This window comes from Pygocentrus nattereri, chromosome 7 (genome assembly GCF_015220715.1).
Source record: "Pygocentrus nattereri isolate fPygNat1 chromosome 7, fPygNat1.pri, whole genome shotgun sequence".
NCBI classification, from domain to species: domain Eukaryota; kingdom Metazoa; phylum Chordata; class Actinopteri; order Characiformes; family Serrasalmidae; genus Pygocentrus; species Pygocentrus nattereri.
In genome coordinates, this window is record NC_051217.1 from 37,223,401 (window position 1) to 37,244,813 (window position 21,413).

At 40.2% G+C, this 21,413-nt stretch overlaps 1 protein-coding gene across 3 annotated transcripts in view; it reads left to right on the forward strand.

Moving 5' to 3' along the window:
• Positions 1-21,413, forward strand: part of kirrel3b (kirre like nephrin family adhesion molecule 3b) — a 288,479-nt gene that overhangs the window by 229,140 nt on the left and 37,926 nt on the right. For all 3 annotated transcript variants that reach the window (XM_017709076.2, XM_037540070.1, XM_017709077.2), the window contains exons 6-8: positions 6,410-6,515; positions 19,635-19,783; positions 20,070-20,197. In XM_017709076.2, the coding sequence (XP_017564565.1) occupies positions 6,410-6,515; positions 19,635-19,783; positions 20,070-20,197 (383 nt within the window). The remainder of the gene's footprint in view (positions 1-6,409; positions 6,516-19,634; positions 19,784-20,069; positions 20,198-21,413) is intronic.

The window sequence follows — 21,413 nt, forward strand, 5'->3', positions numbered from 1 at the left end:
TGGTCACTAATTGACCGGTTGGTCTAGGCCGATATTGTCATTGGCAACAAATGTAATTAAAGGGTTTTAGGATTTCTCTAGAGTTGGTGGAATTTCTGTTCTGCACCATCAGAGACAAATCTCTCTGCCTTCTGCTCACTGCAATGCTTCACAGCTCGGCTTGTCAAATTCAACACATTTCATGGCTGGATTTCCTCCCATTACCTTAAAATCTCTGGGGATTCGGATGCACCTCTGCATTTCTGCTTACCATAAGCCCCCATTGCAGAATGTGACCTGGGGTTAAGCAAATTAGCATCTAAATATGAAATTTAGCGGGGGGGGGGGGGGGGGGGGGGTTGCATTGTTAGCCAAAAGGTGAGAGCCTGGCACACTGTAGATGGAGATCAGGATTTAGATATAGGAATTAACTCACAGATATCCTGATATAATAACAGTAATCAGGGATCATTTTGCCGTGATACCGCCGCATTCCACACTTATCCACATTCTCTGGTCCACTCGGCAATCACCGGCAACCATTTTGCAATCTTATGAAGTTCAGATACTGACCCTCTTTTGATGGAATTGGGTGGAGAATGAAAGGACGTATGAAGAAATCAAATTTCTGTATCATAGGAAATAGTTGAATATAGTGAAAGCAAGAAATCGTGGAGCCGTCTTAGCTCTTTCACAAAGGACACATTGAAGACTTTGTGTAGTAGAACTTGCCAGCTTTAATTTTGTTGTTGAGTCATACTGGCTCTTGTCTACTCCAACCATCCTGGTACTAGGCATTCATTGTACATGTACTCTCTATACATCTTCATATGTCAGGTTGTGATTTGTCTTGTGTTTTTCTATTGCAATTGTAGGTCATTATTTCTGTGAATTCCTATTACTTATATTTCCATAAGGTAAGGGTGTCCAAATCTGGTTCCAGAGGTTCAAAATCTAGCACATTTTGGTGGTTTATCTGCTCAAACATACTTTCAAACAGACTGGAGGCATCGCTCACAAAGCTTGTTTAATTGGATAACTTTAAGAATAGTTTGATCTTTCCCTGAATTTTCCTTCTCTTTCATCGTAAACAGCTCTTGGACAAATGAGAAGTAGCTTCAGACCAATAGGGGGCAATCTAATAACATCCTTATGATGCAGGTGGAACCCTCTGGTCTGTCTGTGGCCTGAATCACATAAAAAATATTACTTTTCAGCAGAGCAAACAACTCATGCTACATAGATATAAAACTGTAAAGCAATCATTACTCAACTATGCATTAATATGTTGGCAGCACTGGCATAAATGCTTTGCTTTCTACATATTTCTATTGATTTCTTCATCCTTCTCCCAAAATACTAAGCTTCTTGTGTTTCATGTGATTGTTTTTTTGTCTTACAGGTCACTAATTCATGTGATAACCCTGAATTAACTCTAGCCTGACCCAAATAAGTGGCCACATCTGCCATTTCATCTACAGTTCACCTGTAATAAGGCAGTTTCTCAGTGCTGCTGTTAAATTTATTTGATCTGATAATCACGTCAACCACATTCATCATTACTCTGATAAAACATACAATAACAAGCACTATCTCAACCTGACCAGCACTCTGAATGAGCTTGTGAGCTTTCTTGAAAATGATTTCTTTGAAAGATAGGTCACTGGTCACTAACTGCTGAGTCGTCAGGTGTTTTTGAGCAGGGCAGTCACGACCTTGCATAATTATGGCTGCTTCACCTATTCATATATTCAATTATGCTTACGTGATCTATTCAAACCCTCATAGAGTTGATGAGGCTTCATTTAGCTGATAAAACCATGTAGCTGTTCTTGCAGAAGGACTCCACAGTTTGCAGCCTTTGCAGTCCCCATCCACTCTCTCCCCCTCTTTCAAACACACGCTTCCCTCCTGGGGAACAGCTGGCCACTATGACCCAGTGCGTGGAGGAAACTGAGCTTTAAGAGAAAAGACGAGTCTCTGCATCTCGTCGCCTCCCGAGAAGCTGGCCAATTGTTCCGAAACGCCATCTGCTCTCTGCTTTGAACTTCCGATCAAAAAGCTGTCAGCGCACCGCCACCATCATCTTCTCGTCTTCCCCCCAACCCCCCTTCGCTCCTCCGTTGTTGTCGAGGCTGTCATCATGGCGGCTGTGCTTCAAACCCCTGCACACTTTCTCTTTCCAGATGAGGCTGAGGAATTAGCGCCGCTGCATATTGATGGCCTGTCATGAGGGGCTCAAACCAGAGAGCAAACTCATGCATTTATACATCAAAGTGACAAACAGACTTCTTTATTAAGCCACTGTCTGTCAACTGGAGCTTGGGTTGAGGGGGCCACATCGTGCTACTGCCAATGAGCCTGCAAAGCATCTCATGGGGGTCTTGACCAGTACAGCCCCTCCTAGGGTCCTCTGGGGCCAGTCATCCTCAGAAAAGGGGGCATAACGTCATTTGTCTCATTCTTTAAGGAGAAGGATTCATTTTATGAGGGAAGACAATCTAATTTGTAAGGGATCTGATTTGAACGGGTTGTGTAATTTCTTCAAATTTGTGGACAAACCAAGTTGAAACAACATAATCATAACATCATAATAGAGATGCCAGTGATAACATCAGTGGCAGGTGAATGGTACCACACTCAATAACTGTAACAACACATTGCATTGCTTTGGTTGTTACCAGTTTTTTTTGTTTCATTATGGGTCAGTTTCCCAGTCAATGATTTGACCTAGTCCTGGGCATCATTTTAGCCATTTTGTATTTTCCTCATATTACCAGACAAACCAGGTTGAAGCACCAAAGCCTGGAGGTTCTTATCTGGTTACATAGTAGGTGCCTTACTCAAAATGGCCATGATTGTCACAAGGTTTTTATGCTGTATTATAGGTCAGTTTCCCAGTCAAGGATTTGGCCTAGTCCAAGACTCTATATTCCATTCAATGGAGAATGTTCATTCAGAATGCCATGTAGTCCAGAATTAGGCTTATTCATGTCTAGGAAACTGACCCTATGATAACAGGACTATGATTACAAAGCTATTGAGTTTCCTGCTATTAAACGACATGGCATTGGGATTAAAGCATTCTTTTATTGCATTGGTAATACAAAACACACTAATAAGAAGAACTACCCATGGAGCCTGGAGACTTTTTACTTTTTCCCCTTCCAAGCTCTCTGAATCTTCAGTTGCCAAATGAGCTTGGAGGGTAGATGTTTTTACCAGAGCAGACGAAAGTGCTTCCACCCACATGGCTGCCTCATGGCCTGTCTGTGTGCCCACCTCATGGTCTGCCCAATTAGTCGGTGCTAACGCTACACAGGTACCCCACTTGGTAACCAGGCAGATCGCAGCATGGATCAAGCTGGCTGCTGGTGGAGCAGGGCATCCCTTGGGTTTACGAATGGCACTCAATCCTGTGCTGGCAGGAAGGGACATGGAGCAGGTGTATGAGTGTATCTGGGTGTGTATAGTGAGCCACGGTCCCTTGCACAAGCAGAAGCAGATGAGCTTCAGGATGGCACCTGGAACACCTTCCTACTGGGATTGCAACAGCTGAGCCCACCCAATCCAGCTGTGTACCTTCAGGGTACATATACTACAAGGAGAATGTACAAACACACACACACACACAGGAATGCATGCTGTAACAGCAGAGCCCTCGGGATACACAGCTGAACCCCAGCAGCCAGTGCCAATCCTCATGCCACTCTCTGTGCCCACTGCTTTCCAATGATGGAGGAGAAAACAGCCAGGAGAGATTTTATTACTGGACTCACAGCAAATAGAGGCAGGAGTGCATTCAGACATATGCGAGGCACCTGCAAACTCGGTCCAGATTCACTCTTTGTTTCTCTCTCTCTCTCTCTCTCTCTCTCTTTCTGTGCCTGTCTCTCTCTATGTATCCCTCTATGTCTGTCCTTCTCTCTGTGTCTTTCTTTCTCTCTCTCTCTCTCTGTCTCTCTCTCTCATTCTCTCTCTCTCTCTTTACTACTATTATTTATTTTCATTATTAGTAGTAGGAGAACCAGTATTGTTATAATAATTAGCATAATAATGCTTTTATTACATCATTATTGTTTTCTGTAACAACAAATTATGATTGAAATGATTCATTCTGCACTGATAAGGGTCAGTGGTGTAAGAGTGAGGTTTTTGTAACGCACACACTGTAACTCATAATTTATTTGTCTCTCTCTCTCTCTCTCTCTCTCTCTCTCTCTCTCTCTCTCTCTCTCTCCCTCCTTTTCTTGCTCTCATGTGAGCACCGAAATGCTTGTATGTGCTGTTTGATGCTTTATCTGTACTTAAGTATCTGTAACTGCATAGCAACCAAGTTCCTTTTGCTTTCTTTCTCCCAGTGATTTCATCATTATGGTTCAACTACTGTAGCGCCACTGTAAAACATCTTATGGATAAGGTTCTAGTGCTTGTATTCGTAAGGCTGGTTTAACCATTTGCCTTACACAAAAGGGTCTCAGAGAATCCTCACATATCATGTGCTCTGTAGACCCATTGTGTCAATAGTTCTTTTACAAAGCTGCAGCGTTCTCGGCACAAGAGGAGCACAAGATGTGTCATTCAACATTTAAGCAGACATGAAGTATATGTGAAAAAGAAAAGAGTTGTTTAAACCAGGAGCCTCAAGGTTGAATAGGAGGGAGTGAGCTCATGCTCACGTTTCAACACATCTCTTATTTTCTCCTGTGCCTTGGTGATACAGTGAAAAGCATGGAGAGGACGTGTGTCATGAAGTGATATCTAGAGTAGAAAAAACCTTTAAATGGGACTGTTCACACGGGGTCAATGTCAAGTGCAGCCTTGCATCGTTTGATTTTGTAAGGACATAAAAAAAGTTGCTTATTTACTGTAGTTTAAATATTTTCACAAAGCCATTAGTGAACTATTCCTCTGTCGTTCAGATTGATTTTTCCAAGGTCTGCCGTGGTATCCCAGAATAAAATGGAAGAATGGTCGTCATTTTTGAGATGTAGATAAACCTCTCTGTAGATTGCAGGGATTTTCTAGATTTACTTTTCCAAAGACTGCAGGGGTACTCCAGGTGAACTCTCTTGGGATTTGCAGGGGTTTTCAGAGTAAACATTTTTGAAGATAGCAGGGGTTTTCCAAGTGACCTCTCCTGGGGATTGCATTGGCATTCTACATGATTCCATTGGTATAGTATGTGAACTGTTCTGAAGATTGCAATGGTATAGTAGGTTAACTGTTCTGAAGATCGTAGTGGTAAAGTAGATCTACTGAGGGTTACAGAGGTATTTCATGTAAACTCTTCTGAGGATTGCAGAGGTATTTTAGGTGAATTCAGTGGTACAGTAGGTGAACTCTTCTGAAAATCACAGTAGTACTCTAAAGGGAACTCCTCTGAAGATTTCAGTGGTATTTCAAAGTCGTCTGAGGATTGTGGTGGTATAGTAGCTTAACTCTTCTGAGGATTGTACTGGTGTAATAGGTGAACTCGTCTGAGGGTTGTAGTGGCATAGTAGGTGAACTTTTCTGAGGATTGCAATGATATTCTAGATAAACTCCTCGGAGAATCACACTGAGTTTCTAGGTAAACTCCTCTGAGGACTGCAGTAGTATTCGATGTGAACGTTTCTGAGGACCGAAGTAGTATTCTAGGTAAACTCCTCTGAGAATTGCAGCGGTAAGCAAAGACTTCTGAGGATCACATTGGGTTTCTAGATGAATTCTTCTGAGGGTCACAGTGGTATTTTAGGTCAACTCTTCTTAAGGGTTGCAGTGGTTTTCTTGATGAACTCTTCTGACGACAGCAGTAGTTTTCTTAATGCACCCTTCCAAGGAAGGTTGGTTTTAGAGGTGAATTTTCTGAAGAGCGCAATAGTTTTAGTTGAACTGTTAACTGGTTGGTGTAGTGTAGTGAGAAACACCTCTGCCTTCTATGCTGTAGACTGGGGTTTAATCCCCTGCCTGGGCAAGCGCCCTACACTATACCAATAAGACTCCTTGGGCAAGACTCCTAACACTATCTTCACCTACCTCTGTGAAAAAATGATAATGATTGTTAGTCACTCTGGATGAAAGCATCTGGCAAATGCAAAAATAAATAAATAAATAATAATAATAATGAATAACTGAATATTTTAGTTGTTTTCTCCAAACATTTAAAGATTTATTCTGTTTTATAGTTTAACTAGATTTCTAGTTGTTCTAGTCATTGTCTAGGCAATGGCATTTTATGTGAAATATGCTTATGGTCATGCTGACCTTCTACAATAACTCTTCTAAAACTATCTCTTGAAGGTCACCATGATATTCTAGATTGTTTATTGCAGTGGAACGTAATTGTCACTCAGGAGGACTGCAACTCTTCTACTATTGCATTTGAATGCAAGAAGAGGACATTTTATTGGTAAATCTTGACTGACAGGTTTCGTTTTTTTTCTCGCAGACTTGCCACTTGTTAACCTCTCTGTGGAACCCCAGCCAGTTTTGGAGGGAAATCTGGTGAAGTTTCACTGCTCTGCTAAAGCCAACCCACCAGTGACTCAGTACAGGTAAGAGTTTTTCCTTTATCTCCCCAACAACTTCTCTGCAAACACGTTCAGAACATCCCCCACAACACAGTGTATATTGCCAAGTATCTCATCAGCTGACAATAAACCTTATCTACGTTGAGGTACAGCTAATGTACCATCAGCTCCATCATTATTAAAGTGTCACCATCTGTCAAAAATGGGCAGAAATAGAAATTATTAAAGCATGTCTATCCATTGCAAAGTGTGACTTGAGATGTGTTTTGGAGTAAGACATAAACTGTCTGCGTGCTGCTTATGAGCCAAGTCCAGCAGCAGACAGCCTTGCAGCCACATTGATCTCATCCATAGAGGATTACCATTTCTACTCAAACAGATGGGAATAAGAGTGAAATAAAAGTTATTTATTTCTGTGAAACCTCGCCGTGGCCTTGCTGAGGATGCAATGTCAGGATGGGTTGTCAGAACATGCTTTTCAGTGCGGACTTTAAAACCAACTGAGGGGTGAACGAAGCAAAATCAATAGTGCAGGGAACTGCTCAACAATGAAGCACTGGGGAAATGGGATGGATGTACAATGCGCTCGCAGCTGGTCAGATAGAACAGATTCCATCTAATGGATGTGGTCCTTCTAACAACTAGAAGTTACAGTTATCCCAGGCATTTATTATTTGTAAATTATAATCAGAGAAATTCTATTAAAAGTGTGGATTCCAAACTTCAAAACCATACTACACATACGACACTGTCACTGGAGCATTACCCTTCTTGTCACTGGGGTGGTACCCTCAGGGGTACATCTCTGTACCTTTAGTCAGGGAACATAACTGTACCATAATTCACACACCCCATCTCACCTCCAGGCTTTTTATTAAATGGTTCTGTTTTAAAACATCAGATGATAAAAAGATACAAATATCTACTTTTCCCCTAGGAAAAACTTATTTAAGGTGCACAATTGGACCTTAAAACCACTGTTGTACCTTTGAGGGAACGTTTACACTGTTTGTTCCTTGATGGATGAATCATGTACCTGCATAGTGCCTTTATTTCTAACAGTGTAGGACTACAACAGTTAGTCCAGAAAGTCAATAATTAAGCAATAGAACACTCAAGGTCATGTGTTATCACAAAATAACATCACAGCTGTGATGATCAACGGCAACCAAATCACAGCTGTGATGTTATTCGCGATAACATGACTTTGAGTGCTCTACAGCTTTTATACTAAAGTTACATAAATAAAGTCAGTAATAAATAAACTGGGCCGTGAACATGGCATTTAATGTTTTAATGTTCACAGTTCCTTCTGCCAAATTATAGTTCCATAAGAAGCAGCTTGTTGCTACATCAGAGTAACAAACTCTGCTCCCTTGCTGTTCAGTCTGCTGTAAGCCTCGCCTTTTGAAGTGCAGACTGAGCCATAAAACTGCCACAATATCAAGTTCAGCTCAGTTTTATCATTTTTTTGCCAGATCAATATTAATGTCGTTTTGTTCCAGGCAGTCTGTAAAGCATCGTACAGCCCATTTTGCTTGGCGAATGGTATTGGGTTCATTTCTGGCTGATTCCAGGTTGTTCAGCTGTTCTTCTGTCATAGCTGCCGATTGAAAAGCTGCTCAGTGGTGATGACAGTTTGGGAATTTAGTGTAGACTCATCCTCAGTTTGACCAAATCAGGCATTGGTAAAATGTGATCTTAATACTATCCATTTTCTGTTTGTGCACAAAGTAAGAAGTAAAACATTCAAATGGCTTTAGAGTCTCCTACAGCTATCAAAGCCATTGTTTAGCAGTGGCGTCTCAATGGAGTAATAGAACAGTGGACTGCCCACCAATGCAATGGTCCAGATCCCAACATCATTGTTTGGGATTACTTGGATTGTGAGAAACAAACAAAAAAAAGCAATCAACTTTTAGTATTGACCTTTCGAGGTATGAAAAAACATCCTTGAAAAACTGCAAGCAAGTCTCCTGGAATGAGGGTTGACATAATAGATACTTAAAAAATGTTTTATATTTAGTTCTTAAAGTTTCTGTAGCTTTTGGTTCAATATAGATTTTCTGTCTTTATTATACTGATGCTAAAAACGTTTACTGGATATAAATGGGGGCGGACTCTAACTTTGTTCAGATCTCTACGTAATTATGTGCACAGAAAACATATGGAGAATAAAAGGAACAACTTCAGACTTCTCAGATTAAAAAAAACAGATCCTGAACAGTTGTGATTCCTGCTGACTCCTGAGATTTAGCAGAAGCTCTGCTTTTTTTCAAGAGTACTTTGAGGAAGCGAGAGAACATATAACGCACCATATACCAACAGCTGACAGGTCAGGGACTGTTCTGTACTCAGTAAGAGAACAGAATATTGGAAAATGCATAGCATTTACTGTGAAAATATGCAAACACACACACACAGACACACACACAAAAGCAGATACTTATACACTGTAAAAGCTGGCTTGTGAGTTCAACCTGGAAAACAAAACACTTCATAACAAGCAAATTAACTCGTTTCATTGAACATCAATAAATACTTTGAATAAATGATTTTTTTCAAATCAGTGAGTGTTTACATCCACTCAATAATCTGATCGGAATCGCATTTCTGCAGTCATCTGATTATTCACAAATGGTCATGTAAACAGCACACTTAGATTTTTTAGATTGGAGTAAGGTCTTGAGATCAGATTAAGAAATCTGATAATGAGGCTGGATTTTAGCTCAGTAATAGGATTTCCAGGTTAACCTGGAAACCAGTGCAGGTAAACTCTTACTCGGGTTTCTTTCGGATCTTTCTGCTTTCTTTCTTTCTCATTCTATGCGGACAGTGGTTCTGAAAATAAGTAAGCAGCATTGCTACGAGATGCAGCAAAACACTTTTGGAGTGATGCTGAAACCAAATACATGCTTGAGGAAATGAAGGATTTAAATATTTTCCGTCTTCTAGATGATGTATATCCATGTGGTCAGGTAAAATGGTGCAACGTTTTAGATAATGCTTATGTCACATCCTCTTCTATGAGTTTATTGGCGGGTTGTAAAGTAGAGATCTGATTACCTCCTGACTCATGTAGACCTGGAGTTTCCCCATTAGATTACAATCATTATATCAAGCGAAACATAAACGTGTTGATTGGATTACTGACAAAATCTTATTTTCTGTTATTAGAGTATTAAGTGCATGTACATGTTTGAGTTGAATAAAACTAGTTTAGTTGTTACTATATGAAGTATTTTTTTAGGTTGATCTGATGAGCCATTTCTAGCGTATGTTACATTTTTTTATTGGGCTGATCTGTTATAAAGCATGCTTTGACTGCAGTCTCCATTCAGAAGCATTCAACTGGCCCGCACTTATGGGCAATTTGTGGTTTCGGCCCCCGCTGAGCTGAGTGCTATGGTTTATATGCTCTGGCTGATAGATTCCCCCATCATTAGCAGCGACGGTGGTTTACCATTTCTCTCATAGCGAGATTTGTGCATCGGTAGGGTTCCTCGCCCTCAGGCTACAGCTAGAAAGAAAGATGGAGAAGCAGTGAGAGAGAAAGATGCAGAGGATTTAACTGAGAGGGATATCTGAGAGGGATGTGCAGAGAGAGAGCTGGAAAGAGAGCCTGCAATGGTCATTAAAATCACAACTATAATATATAAAGAAAAAGACGCAATACTTTAAGTAAGCGAATGCTCTTTTACTGAACACAGCAACAGTAGAGAACCCCCACTCAGTGGTCGCTGACACAGCCGGGAAACAGACAAGCCACTTCTAACCACACATTACATGGTAGCCACTTAGCACTGCCTAACTACTCCTCAATCCAGCACAGATTAGCATGGGTAACATACGTTCTCATCTTCAACTGAAATACAACTTATTTACATAGATTAAGTCTCCCTTACAGCACTTGTGTTGTGCTCAGTGCGTCGCCGGTCTGCTCCCCACCTCCCACATGTCCGTTGCTGAAGTGGGATGCCACCAGACACAGAGAGGTAGTTTGTGACCACATCAGAACTCAAGAATTATTTTTTTTGTCATATTAATCTGGAAATAAACAACATAAATATATCAACAACATTTAGAACACATGAAAGTTATTCCAAGCACTTTTTCTAGGTCATTATTCAAATTGAAGCAAATTTGTGATTGTGACCATGTATACATTTGATATGATATGAATGATATGAATGAAGCCTTTATTGTCACATAGTCACCAAAGTAACCAGCGAAATTATGATCAACCCGTCCGAGCACATACAATATGACAAGGGGGGAGACAGGACAGGAAGACGGCATGAGAATTTACATTTACATTTACATTTACATTTACAGCATTTAGCAGACGCTTTTATCCAGAGCGACTTACAAGACGTGCTTTGTCAATCTAGAGAAAGTATCTTTGCTAGTTACCAATAGCTTAGAGAAAAGACAGTCCTGAGCTCAGATACTGCTAGAAACAAAATGTCACTGGAGACACAGAGAGAAGAGGAACAGAGTTGAATGCAGAACTCTGTGCCATTCAATGCAATACAATAACTAATAAATAATACAATAAATAATAAATAAGAGTGCAGTACAATAAAATAAGTGCAGCTTATAATTGAATGCTCATTTAAGTGCTGTGTAAAGAGATGAGTCTTCAGTCTACGTTTGAAGACAGCAAGAGACTCTGATGTTCGGACAGCCAGTGGGAGTTCATTCCACCACCTGGGTGCCAGTACAGAGAACATTCTCGACGCTTGTCATCCTTGAAGGATGGCGAGTCGAGCTGAGCTGTACTCGAAGCTCGAAGTTGCTCGTGGTACAGTTCGAGATATATATATATCTCGAACTATATATATGTACTATATAGATGTATAATGTGGTCAGATATTTATTTTATTCTGTCTTTTTAGTTCTACTGAAACTCATATTTATCCCACTCTCAGGCAGAGTACATGCCAGCACGAGTTTTATGAAAACAGAAGGTGGTTTTGCCAAATGCTAAAAGTTTTGAAATTCATGTATTTTATGAATTCATGTTTTATTTGTATTGATGTTTTTTATAAATGTATATATATATATATATATATATATATAGTATTTAATAAATTTGTAGTTCAATGATATGATCAGCATAACAATTTGAATTAACTTTTCATTAGCGGCTACACCAGACAGTGGAGAAACAGGACGTGTGTCATCTGCTGCATTCACTCACAGCTAATTCAGCCTGTCTGTGTATGTCAGATAAGAACCACTCTAAAGGAACAGCCTCAGTTCAGACTCCAAGCCCTATCCATCCCAGGACAGGGCAGTGCTATTATATTACCCTCCTCCACTCATTGTCATCTCTCTCCCTACTACCTTACTCTTAGAGGTAGCTTTTCTGGTATCTAGAGTACTCCCAAAATATGGTACACTTAATGTTTGTTGACATGAGGATGAAGCCCAGTTTCTGGACTACATTGGTTTCTGAATAGAGGTCAAAATTAAGTCCAAGATGAGGCTAAATCCCTTTCTTGGAAACTGATCTATAAAGCTGTCGTAGTAGCTCATTGCTAAGCATATTCAGAAACATAGGCCTCAACTCTGCAGGAGCTCAACAACCTCTAATACTCACTACAAACTATCCTATAGCCTTTTACACCTGTTGTCCGCCCCATTGTAGTCTCCACTTTTTGGCCGATTCTCTTTTACTTGCCATTTTCATTTTTCTATACTACATGTTTAGCACATTTCTATGTCTAGTACCAGGTTCAAGGACTTGTAACAATAGTGGAGCCCCTTCCAGTGCTCTACAGAACCATCAAAAGAAAAAGTTCTTTAGAGAACCTTTTTTGGTTGTATATGATGGAGAACAACTGTTTAACCTTTTGAAGAAGTGTTCAAAAAATCAAATGCCTCTTTGTGTTGAAGTGATTCTATGTATAACTTTTGCCTTTCTTAAACAACCTGTGAAGATGATACCAACCTATGAAGCACCAAGATGATACCTAGTGCATAGAGTGCTGTCATGTTTTATGGACGCCTCGCATATTGTTGCTGTTGTGACAAAATCTCCATAAAACTTCCTTAAATTTGAATGGACAGTAATAGAACAAATTCTTTGTGACACTATTTTGAGTCTTTTTAGATGCTCTCGATAACAAATCAGTGTTGTAGCAGCAGTGAATAAATTCAGTAGATTTTTAATCAACACTGTGGATAAAATTCAGTTGTTTTTCACTTTATTTGATGTTTACATATCTGTAGATGTTTAACCTGAGAGGGTCTGACCAACATCCTCAACAAACACAGTGCTGACACCATTCTGTAAGTGGAGATTAACTGGATTATGTTTTGGGTAAGGTAGGGGTTGGAATTAGGGCCAAGGTGAGGGTGAGGATTATGTTTTGGGTTGAGGTTAAGGATCACACATCTACTAAATGTAATGTAGCAACAGTACATCTTGTGCCTCAATACATTTAGATGCTTCACTGATGCTGATATGTTGCTGATAATCTGTTGTGAGTGTGTTAATCATCTACAAAGGACCACTCAGAAAAAAAAAGTGTTACCCTTTTGTCCCCCTGAGTGATTCTGGAGCATTAATATTCAATGAAATTTTGGGGGAAAAAAAAGATACAAGGTTTGGTTCTGACAGCAATGATATTTAATTAAAAATAGTTGGCGTCAATGTTCAGTTTGAATGTCCAGTCTCTAATTCTTAATTGATTATGGTCCCCTAGTGCTGCCATTGATCTAGATGTGATTCAGTACCATCTCTCTTCTGTGAACATGATAACATTCTTGATTGGCACTTGCCTTGATGCATGTCACAGTGGGAAATATTAAGCCAGAGTTTGAATTAATAACACATTTCCAGGGGGGCCTGCAGACTACAGTGCTTTGAAACAGCACCGACATCAGGCTTCATAAGTACGTGTCATTATTCTGAGACTGAAGACTGTGTTATTGTGATAATGGGGAGGCACAGATAGAAGAAGGTATCGGCACATCACGTTCGGCCCGAATATGAATGTTCTGCCAGAGAGCGAAGACAGAAAATGAAGAAAAGTCATTTTAAAAGAGAATAGGCACGGCCTCCCACCTCGAACGAGAAGTTCCCAAATCTCTTGCGACTTCAACAATTATGTTGTGGGTTGTTTTTTTGTTAGTTTGCTCTGTTTGTTGCTACTTTTGTCATGTTGCACATCTCCATGGTGATGTCTCGGAGGTGCCTAATGAAGAGGTTTCCCTTCCCCGGCGCCACCGCACATCGCCTGCAGAGCATTTGATGTGTAGGAGCTGAAGCCGATGCTTGTTTTTCCGACGACCGCGGATCCTCTAGTGACTCTACCCGTGCCACCGGAACATTCGTTCATGGCAAAAAAACAAGAAAAAGAAGGCTGCCGACAGAAGCAGTAGATGGTTCGGAATAGGATCCGAATGCCAGGGGTTTGTGTGAGGGAGTGTGTGTATGCAGCTGGCTGAGCACTAAAGAGCTCTGGCTGTGTGTCCAGGCTCTGATGTTGCAATAAAAGGACGCCCAGCAAGCATGTGGTAAAGCGGAGAGTCTTTGCAGCCAAGAAGATAAACACATCCCAGAGATTCGGAAACAGTGAGACAGAGACAGAGAGAGAGGATGCAGAGTTGTAGAGTGAGATTACTTAGAGTGTGGCTTGGGAGAGACAAAGAGAAAGAGATGTAGAGTTGTAGAAAGAGTTTACAGACAGGAGGGAGAGTTAGGAATGACATCCTCATCATCATTGCACGTGTCCTACTTCACTCAGAGGAATATTGAAATGCCATTCAAGCCTCTGTAAAGACAAGCGGAAATATCAAATCCATCACCGAGCTATTCTTTGTAGCTGCTCTTCCCTCGCAAATATTATGCAAGTGCCAATCAAAAAGATCTACCTCCGTAGACAAACATTTCACTGACTCCCTCAGTGATATTGAAATGGCTCTGGGACTGAACAACATGAAAAAGAATCCAGGAGCAAAAACAAATATGCCGTCAAATGCGGTCCCAAGCAGGACTCTCGAAATGGCACTGTTTAGTCACACAACACTCTCATACTGCTTTCATTGTATTGTACTGTACTGCATAGTATTGCATTTATCCCATAGAAGCCACATAAGCAAGTCTTACAAATCATATCAGTGCACAGTTAACTGTATAAGTTAGCAGAACTCAAAATATATAAGGCAGTCGGTTGTTTGGAGGTGACTACTGTCATATTTGGTAGTAAAGCGATAAATCAGGCCCATGTATATATATATATAAATCATATCAATAATAAATAGTGATTTTATGGATGTTAGTATGTTTGTTTAACCATTTCCAAGCCTCTCCTCGAGGAAGCCCAGTATTATATATAGTTAAAACGCAGCTCCTGGTTTGACCAATCAGTGCTTCAGTAAATTGTGCTCATGATGTAATTGATGATATTAACAAGTCTCTGTGGCGGCTGTGAAGGTGTCGAGGAAAAATATGGACCCAAGAAATTCTTGTTACTTTTTATTGTTTTTATATTGATTTGAATTTTGAATATGACTTTCTAATTCTAATGTGTATTGTGATAAACTCACTGCTGAGGTAAACTGTTTAATGAGCTTAGATGCCTAAAACAACTTTTGCACAATATGTATGTGTATATATCACCTAAAATAACTTATTTGATAACAACTGATGAAAAAATAAGGAAAATAACAGAAATCAAGTAATATGTATAATATAATATATGATATCAGAAATCTGCCAAGTAATATGACATCAGAAGTGAAATTCATATCATGTGTCAGTAAATGAATCATGGTCAGTTATTTTTAATTGCCATAGCAAACAGGACTCTCCTAAATCATATGTTGCCAGTTTTCTTCATTCAATCCAATGAATGAATTTTGACACTTGGGTTACACTGTAAAGACCGACGAGTGCGTGCTATAGGGTGGAGCTGTGTCACCAATCTGATTGGTTGCTGCTCAGCTCATTTGCAAATTGAGAGAGCAAAGTGAACAGGATGGGAGTCAGCAATTTGATGTACCAGTTACATGTGCACATGGTCATATTTCATCATATTAGAACATGTAATGTTTTGCTTAAAATTGTGGTGTGTCCAGTGCACAACTTTTCAGTATCATTGGTTTGCATAGAAGTTCAAGTTTCCCTTACTATCTACATCAACCTCATAGCCTCAGCACAAAACCAAATAAGCCTCTTGGCTGATTGTCTACCACTGGAGTAGCGTAGTAGTGGGAAATTGTGTACATTAGTCCTCCTCTTCCTGTAATCAATAAATGAATTGTCGAGTATCCTGGATATCCCTCAGTGGCTCAGGATCCAGTGTAAAAGTTTACTCAGGCCCTTGGTGTGAACAGACCCTGTTTGTCTTGGACAGAGCCCAGAGGAGCTCAGTGATAATGGAGCCTCTGGATCTGACAGCGTGCAGCAGTGGGTCCTCCAGAGCTGGCAGAAGCAACCCACCATTTGGGGCCCTGTTGCTGGCCAAAGCAATCAGCCTGGCCATGCCTTGATCATAACCCATACCCACTGCTGCTCAGTCCTTCTCATGGCCCACTTTTCATCATGCCACTTGAACAATATTAACATTCTGCTTGAGTTTCATTTTGTCCTGCAGTAAATCTCTCAAATCTGAGATTAAAAAAGCTCAAGCTCTGAAGTAATGCATGGTTTAAGTCCCCCAAATTCTAGGTATTAATCAAGTAAGTGTGCACAAACAAGTATTAGATAGTTATTTTGGGTAACATGATGGTAAATTCTGAGTTAATTTCACTGAAATCACTACCAGTTTCAAGATTTTATGCTAAGAAAAGTAGAGTAGCAAGGTGGTATAAACACTTTCATACTAAATGTAAATTTCATTTCAGAAACTTAAGCAGGAAACACCTTCAAGTACCAGGTAAGGTATATGGTATAAAATGAAGGTGCAAAGTACAAAGATAGCTTCATAAAGTAAATGACAGCTACACAGTAAAACCATATTATGAAACAGTTAGTTCCAGCCATGCAAGCTGATTGGTTGAGAAATGTTCTAAGGTACTACCATTTTGCCATAACAAAATAGGAGACACGTCAGCCATTTGAATGTTTTACTTCTTACTTTGTGCATAAACAGAACATGGAGACTGTTAAAATCACATTTGACTCACAGCCGATTTGGTCAAACTCTGAAGATGAGATGACACTAAATTCCCAAACTGCCATCACCACTGAGCAGCTTTTCAGCCAGCAGCTGTGACAGAAGAACAGCTAAACAACCTGGAATCAGCCAGAAATGAACCCAATACCATTCACCAAACTAAATGGGCTGTAAGAAGCTTTACAGACTGGCTGGAACAAAACAACATTAATACTGATCTGGCAAAAAATGATAAAACTGAGCTGAACTTGATATTGTGGCAGTTTTATGGCTTAGTTCAATTTGGTCCGACTCTGAAGATGAGGCTACACATTTGGAGAATGGTATTGGGTTCATTTCTGGCTGATTCCAGGTTGTTTAGCTGTTCTTCTGTCACAGCTGCTGACTGAAAAGCTGCTCAGTGGTGATGACAGTTTGGGAATTTAGCGTAAGGAGCTGGAGAACAAACTGCCGGCGGTGCAGCGAGTGGGTGGAGCTTATTACTCTGACGTAGCAACAAGCTGCTTGTTAAAGAACTATAATTTGGCAGAAGGAACTGCAAACATTAAAACATATTAAATGCGTCATTCACAGCCCAGTTTATACATTTCTTACTTTTGTTATTTAACTGTTGTATAAAAGCGAGAATACTCAAAGTTGTGTGTAATCTCGAATAACAACATTATTTCACGATAACACACTCTCACTTGTGTTCTATTGCTTAAATATTAATCACTGATTCCTTTTACAGCCCAGATTCATTTATAGGTAACAGACAGGCAGGTGCTATATAACAAACTGTATTCATTTTGTACATTTTACTGTTTAAGTACATATTTTTTATGTCATATAATCCCCCAAGAGTGTATCACATCCAGTTAATATCTAGAATCTGTTGGGCCTTTCAGTATAAATCAGGTAGACTGTCTTGGAACTTGACATCATGTCATCCAAAATAATTACCAAGTACTTTGAAGTTTTCCCTCAGATTTGGTTACAAGGTTAATACCTAGAACTTCAGTGACTGTAAAAGAAAGCATTAGCAGCTGTGATTGTTTTTGTAGACTATCAAATGAACAGCTTGAAAAGCATGAAAATCATTTGTTAAAAGTAGACCAGGATCATTTCTTGTGAAACTGTGAGCTAGGCTCTGCTCCTTTCTCGTTTTCGTGACGAAGTAATCATGACGCACGTGAGGGTTCGGAGACTCTTAAGGGCTGCTTCTTGTGACGTTCCTCAGATACTGTTTGTCATTATCACGCACTCCTTTTGTGAGCTGTGCTCTTGAGGAAATGGGCTTTGAAGATGGAACGAAAGATCACACGGTGTGCCGCACACATCGGCAAACACACTGCTCGTCCGGAGGGACCGCAGCTGTGACTGATCACGCTAACTCAGACAACCGCAAATGTTATTTCATTTTAAAGCTCATAACATGAGACAACGGCCGCCAACTTGAAAGGCTCCATATGCGTGGCTTGATAAGCATCCGCACAGCCCGTTGTAATAACAAAGCTATTTAGAGCCAAATGAAATTATAGCACTGTCTATCTATTGATCTGATTACAAAGCAGGGTGTGCAGTATCCTTGGGTTTAATTTATGCACTCCAGGGAGGCAGCGGAATTCTCTACGGCAGACACGGAGCAGGTGACTGCTGTTCTAATTACTCATAAATAGAAAGTTTCAGGCTGTAGCACAACGTCTTTTCCAAGAGCAATTATGTCTGGGGCCGAGGCGACACACACTCCCATCTGCCCTGATTTGAATATTTTTGGAATCGCAGGTGTTCCCAGGCACGTTTGGCTGACGAAGAGCTCAACCGGCCATGCCATTACTTCTGCTCCCATCCAAGCAATTATAACTCCTCACCGTTGTTTTTTTAATGCAGTTTTAAATGACTCTTTATCAGGCCTGGCACTGGGGCCAGAGTCTTCCGCAGTTAATGAAAGTGCCCTATTGCTCCTACTGAGATGGTAATTTGTGAATTTTCACAGTTCTGGCAGTGAGGGATCATTTGAGTCTTCAAATGCGGAGAGGGGGGGGTGTGTATTTTTATATTTATTTCTTTATTTTTTTTTTGTTTGTGAGGCGAACCTTCACGCTGTCTTTTTCTCAGCTGTAAGCTAACTGGCAGCGAACATATCCAATTTGCTGAGATGTTTGCCCAAGTGTCGCACAGAGACACTCATTCTTCCGTCCCCTTTGCCTCGTACAAATGTATTCCATCTCAGACACCAACAGGGACTCACCCACTGCTATCCGGCAGACAGAGCTGGCGATACTTGGGGAAGCGTTACGGCAACAGGGACAGGAGAAGAGGCATGACGCCCCGGGATACTGGCTTTCAACACAAACGAAGCGTTCCCTCACTGAGAGCCACGTCGATTTATTAACGTCAGCTTCCCGTGTGCTGTGTACAGTTGGTGCCATTTGCTAACGTCGGGGGTTGCTGCCTATTTATCACTTTGAGATTTTGTTTTTTTTCCCAACCTGGCTCCGCTCCATGTAACGGGAGCATGCACTGTCACCCTGCAGCCCAGGCAGCGAAATCATGCTGAGGCCATCAGAGATCACTTACTTCAATGATGTCTCATATAACAGTGTCATAACTCCCTCGAAAAACAGATAAAAAAGCTTCTGGTCCATAGGAAAGGCACTTGTGTTCGTGTTTCCGCCACTAACCTTCATCAGACAGGCAGCCATCAAGCCTTGTTTATCTCTGTGATGGAGACAGTGTCGAGATGGTGGACCCCTTGCCATTACCATGGTAACTTTTAAAGTGGCTTTGTGACTTTTGTGGCACTATGGGTAGCCGCGTTGAGTGCTCATTCCATTCCATTAAAGAGCGAGGTGGAGTTATTTTGGGATTAATGGGTTTTTTGTGAGCATGTGGGCCTGTTTTTCCATCATGTTACCAATGTTAACACAAACATTCTGAACTTTATTGCTGCTGTACTTTGGCACTTTCAGTGTCTTGGAACTGTATCTTTTTCCAGAAGAAACCCAATGGCATGTCTGCTTATTGTCTGCAGATGGGCAAAAGGAGGCAATGTGATCAAGGAAGTGTCTGGAGACACCTATGAAGTCATTGTGGACCACTCCTTCTTCACCGAGGCTGTTTCTTGTGAGGTCACCAACCCTCTGGGCAGCACGAACATCAGCCGCAATGTGGACGTCTACTGTGAGTTTCCTCTCTACTCACTCTACGCCAAAAGCATTTTTAATTAATGCCCTTCGTTTGGAGGCTAATTAAACTGAAGTAAGTCTATCCAAATTTAAAAAGGAATCATTAAGCATAGTTAGAAAACATAATTCTCAGCAGCAATGAATATTGAAAGACTGGCTTACTGAAGCTAATCGACTTGGCCCAAAAAAATCGAACACTATATTCTTGTCATTGACTGTGAGCAGCAGAGTTTGGACCTGTGTCACATTGATTTTGCTGATTGCATGTTTGTGTTCTGCAGTTGGCCCACGGATGGCTGCGGAGCCACAGTCCCTACAGGTGGACCTGGGCTCAGATGCTGTGTTCAACTGCGCCTGGACAGGAAATCCATCTCTGACCATAGTGTGGATGAAGAGAGGATCTGGAGTGGTAAGTTCCTCACATCCATGGTGGATTTCAAATAAAGCCAGCTATCAATTTTTTAATGTTTCCACAGACTCCATGCTGTGGAAATCTGCAGATGCAGTGAGTTGAGCCTAATATGTTAGCGATAAACACTAGGGGTGTCATTCTGATTAGATTAGAAATCAAAGAATGTGGAAGTTATTTGGACAATAAGCCAAATTCCACAATATGTTTTTGAAGGAAGCAGATAAAGTGCAACTAAACTGTTTTTTAAATAACTATATTATAATATATAATTCCAGTTATGCTATTTTTGCATTGTAGTCCATGTAGTTAATGAATAATAAGCCTTTCATTAGGCACTTATTTTACCCAAGACTTACTTGGTCAGTTTCCATTATACTCTACATGGAATAATGGCATAATAATGGTAACTGAATAATAAGCCTTTTATTAAGTACCTCTATAACCTAATATTAACTAAACATTGTAACCCATGTAGTTACCTAATTGTAAGCCTTTTATTAAATAGCTCTATAGCAAAATATTAACAATGAGTTAGCTTTGTGATCTGTGTTGTTACTGAGTAATAATCATTTTATTACACACTTCTATGACTTAATAATGGATGTTTGCATTGTAGACCATGTAGTTACTGAATAATAAGCCTTTCCTTAGGCACTGCTATAACCCAAGATTAATTGAGCTACTTTGCATTGTAGTCCATGTAATACTGAATAATAAGCCTTTTATTAAATAATTCTAAGACCAAAGTTAACAGCTCATTTGCATAGTGGTCCATGTTGTTACTGAGTAATAATCCTTTTATTACACACATCTATGCCCTAAGAATAACTCTGCCAGTTTGCATTGTAGTCCATGTAGTTACTGAATAATAAGCCTTTTATTAAATAGTTCTAATACCAAAGGTTATCAGCTCATTTGCATAGTGGTCCATGTTGTTACTGAGTAATAATCCTTTTATTACATACGTCTATGACCTAAGAACAAATCATTTTGCATTGTAGATCATGTAGTTACTGGATAATAAGCCTTACATTTCTGATGTCTATAACCTACAAATAACTCATCCAGATTATATTGTTCACCATGTAGTGAAGCCTTTTATTATACACTTGTATAACTTTAGAATAAGTCAACCACTTTGCATGGTTCTCCATGTAGTTAATGGATAATAAGCTTTTTATTACATACTTCTGTAACCCAAGAATAGCCTTGT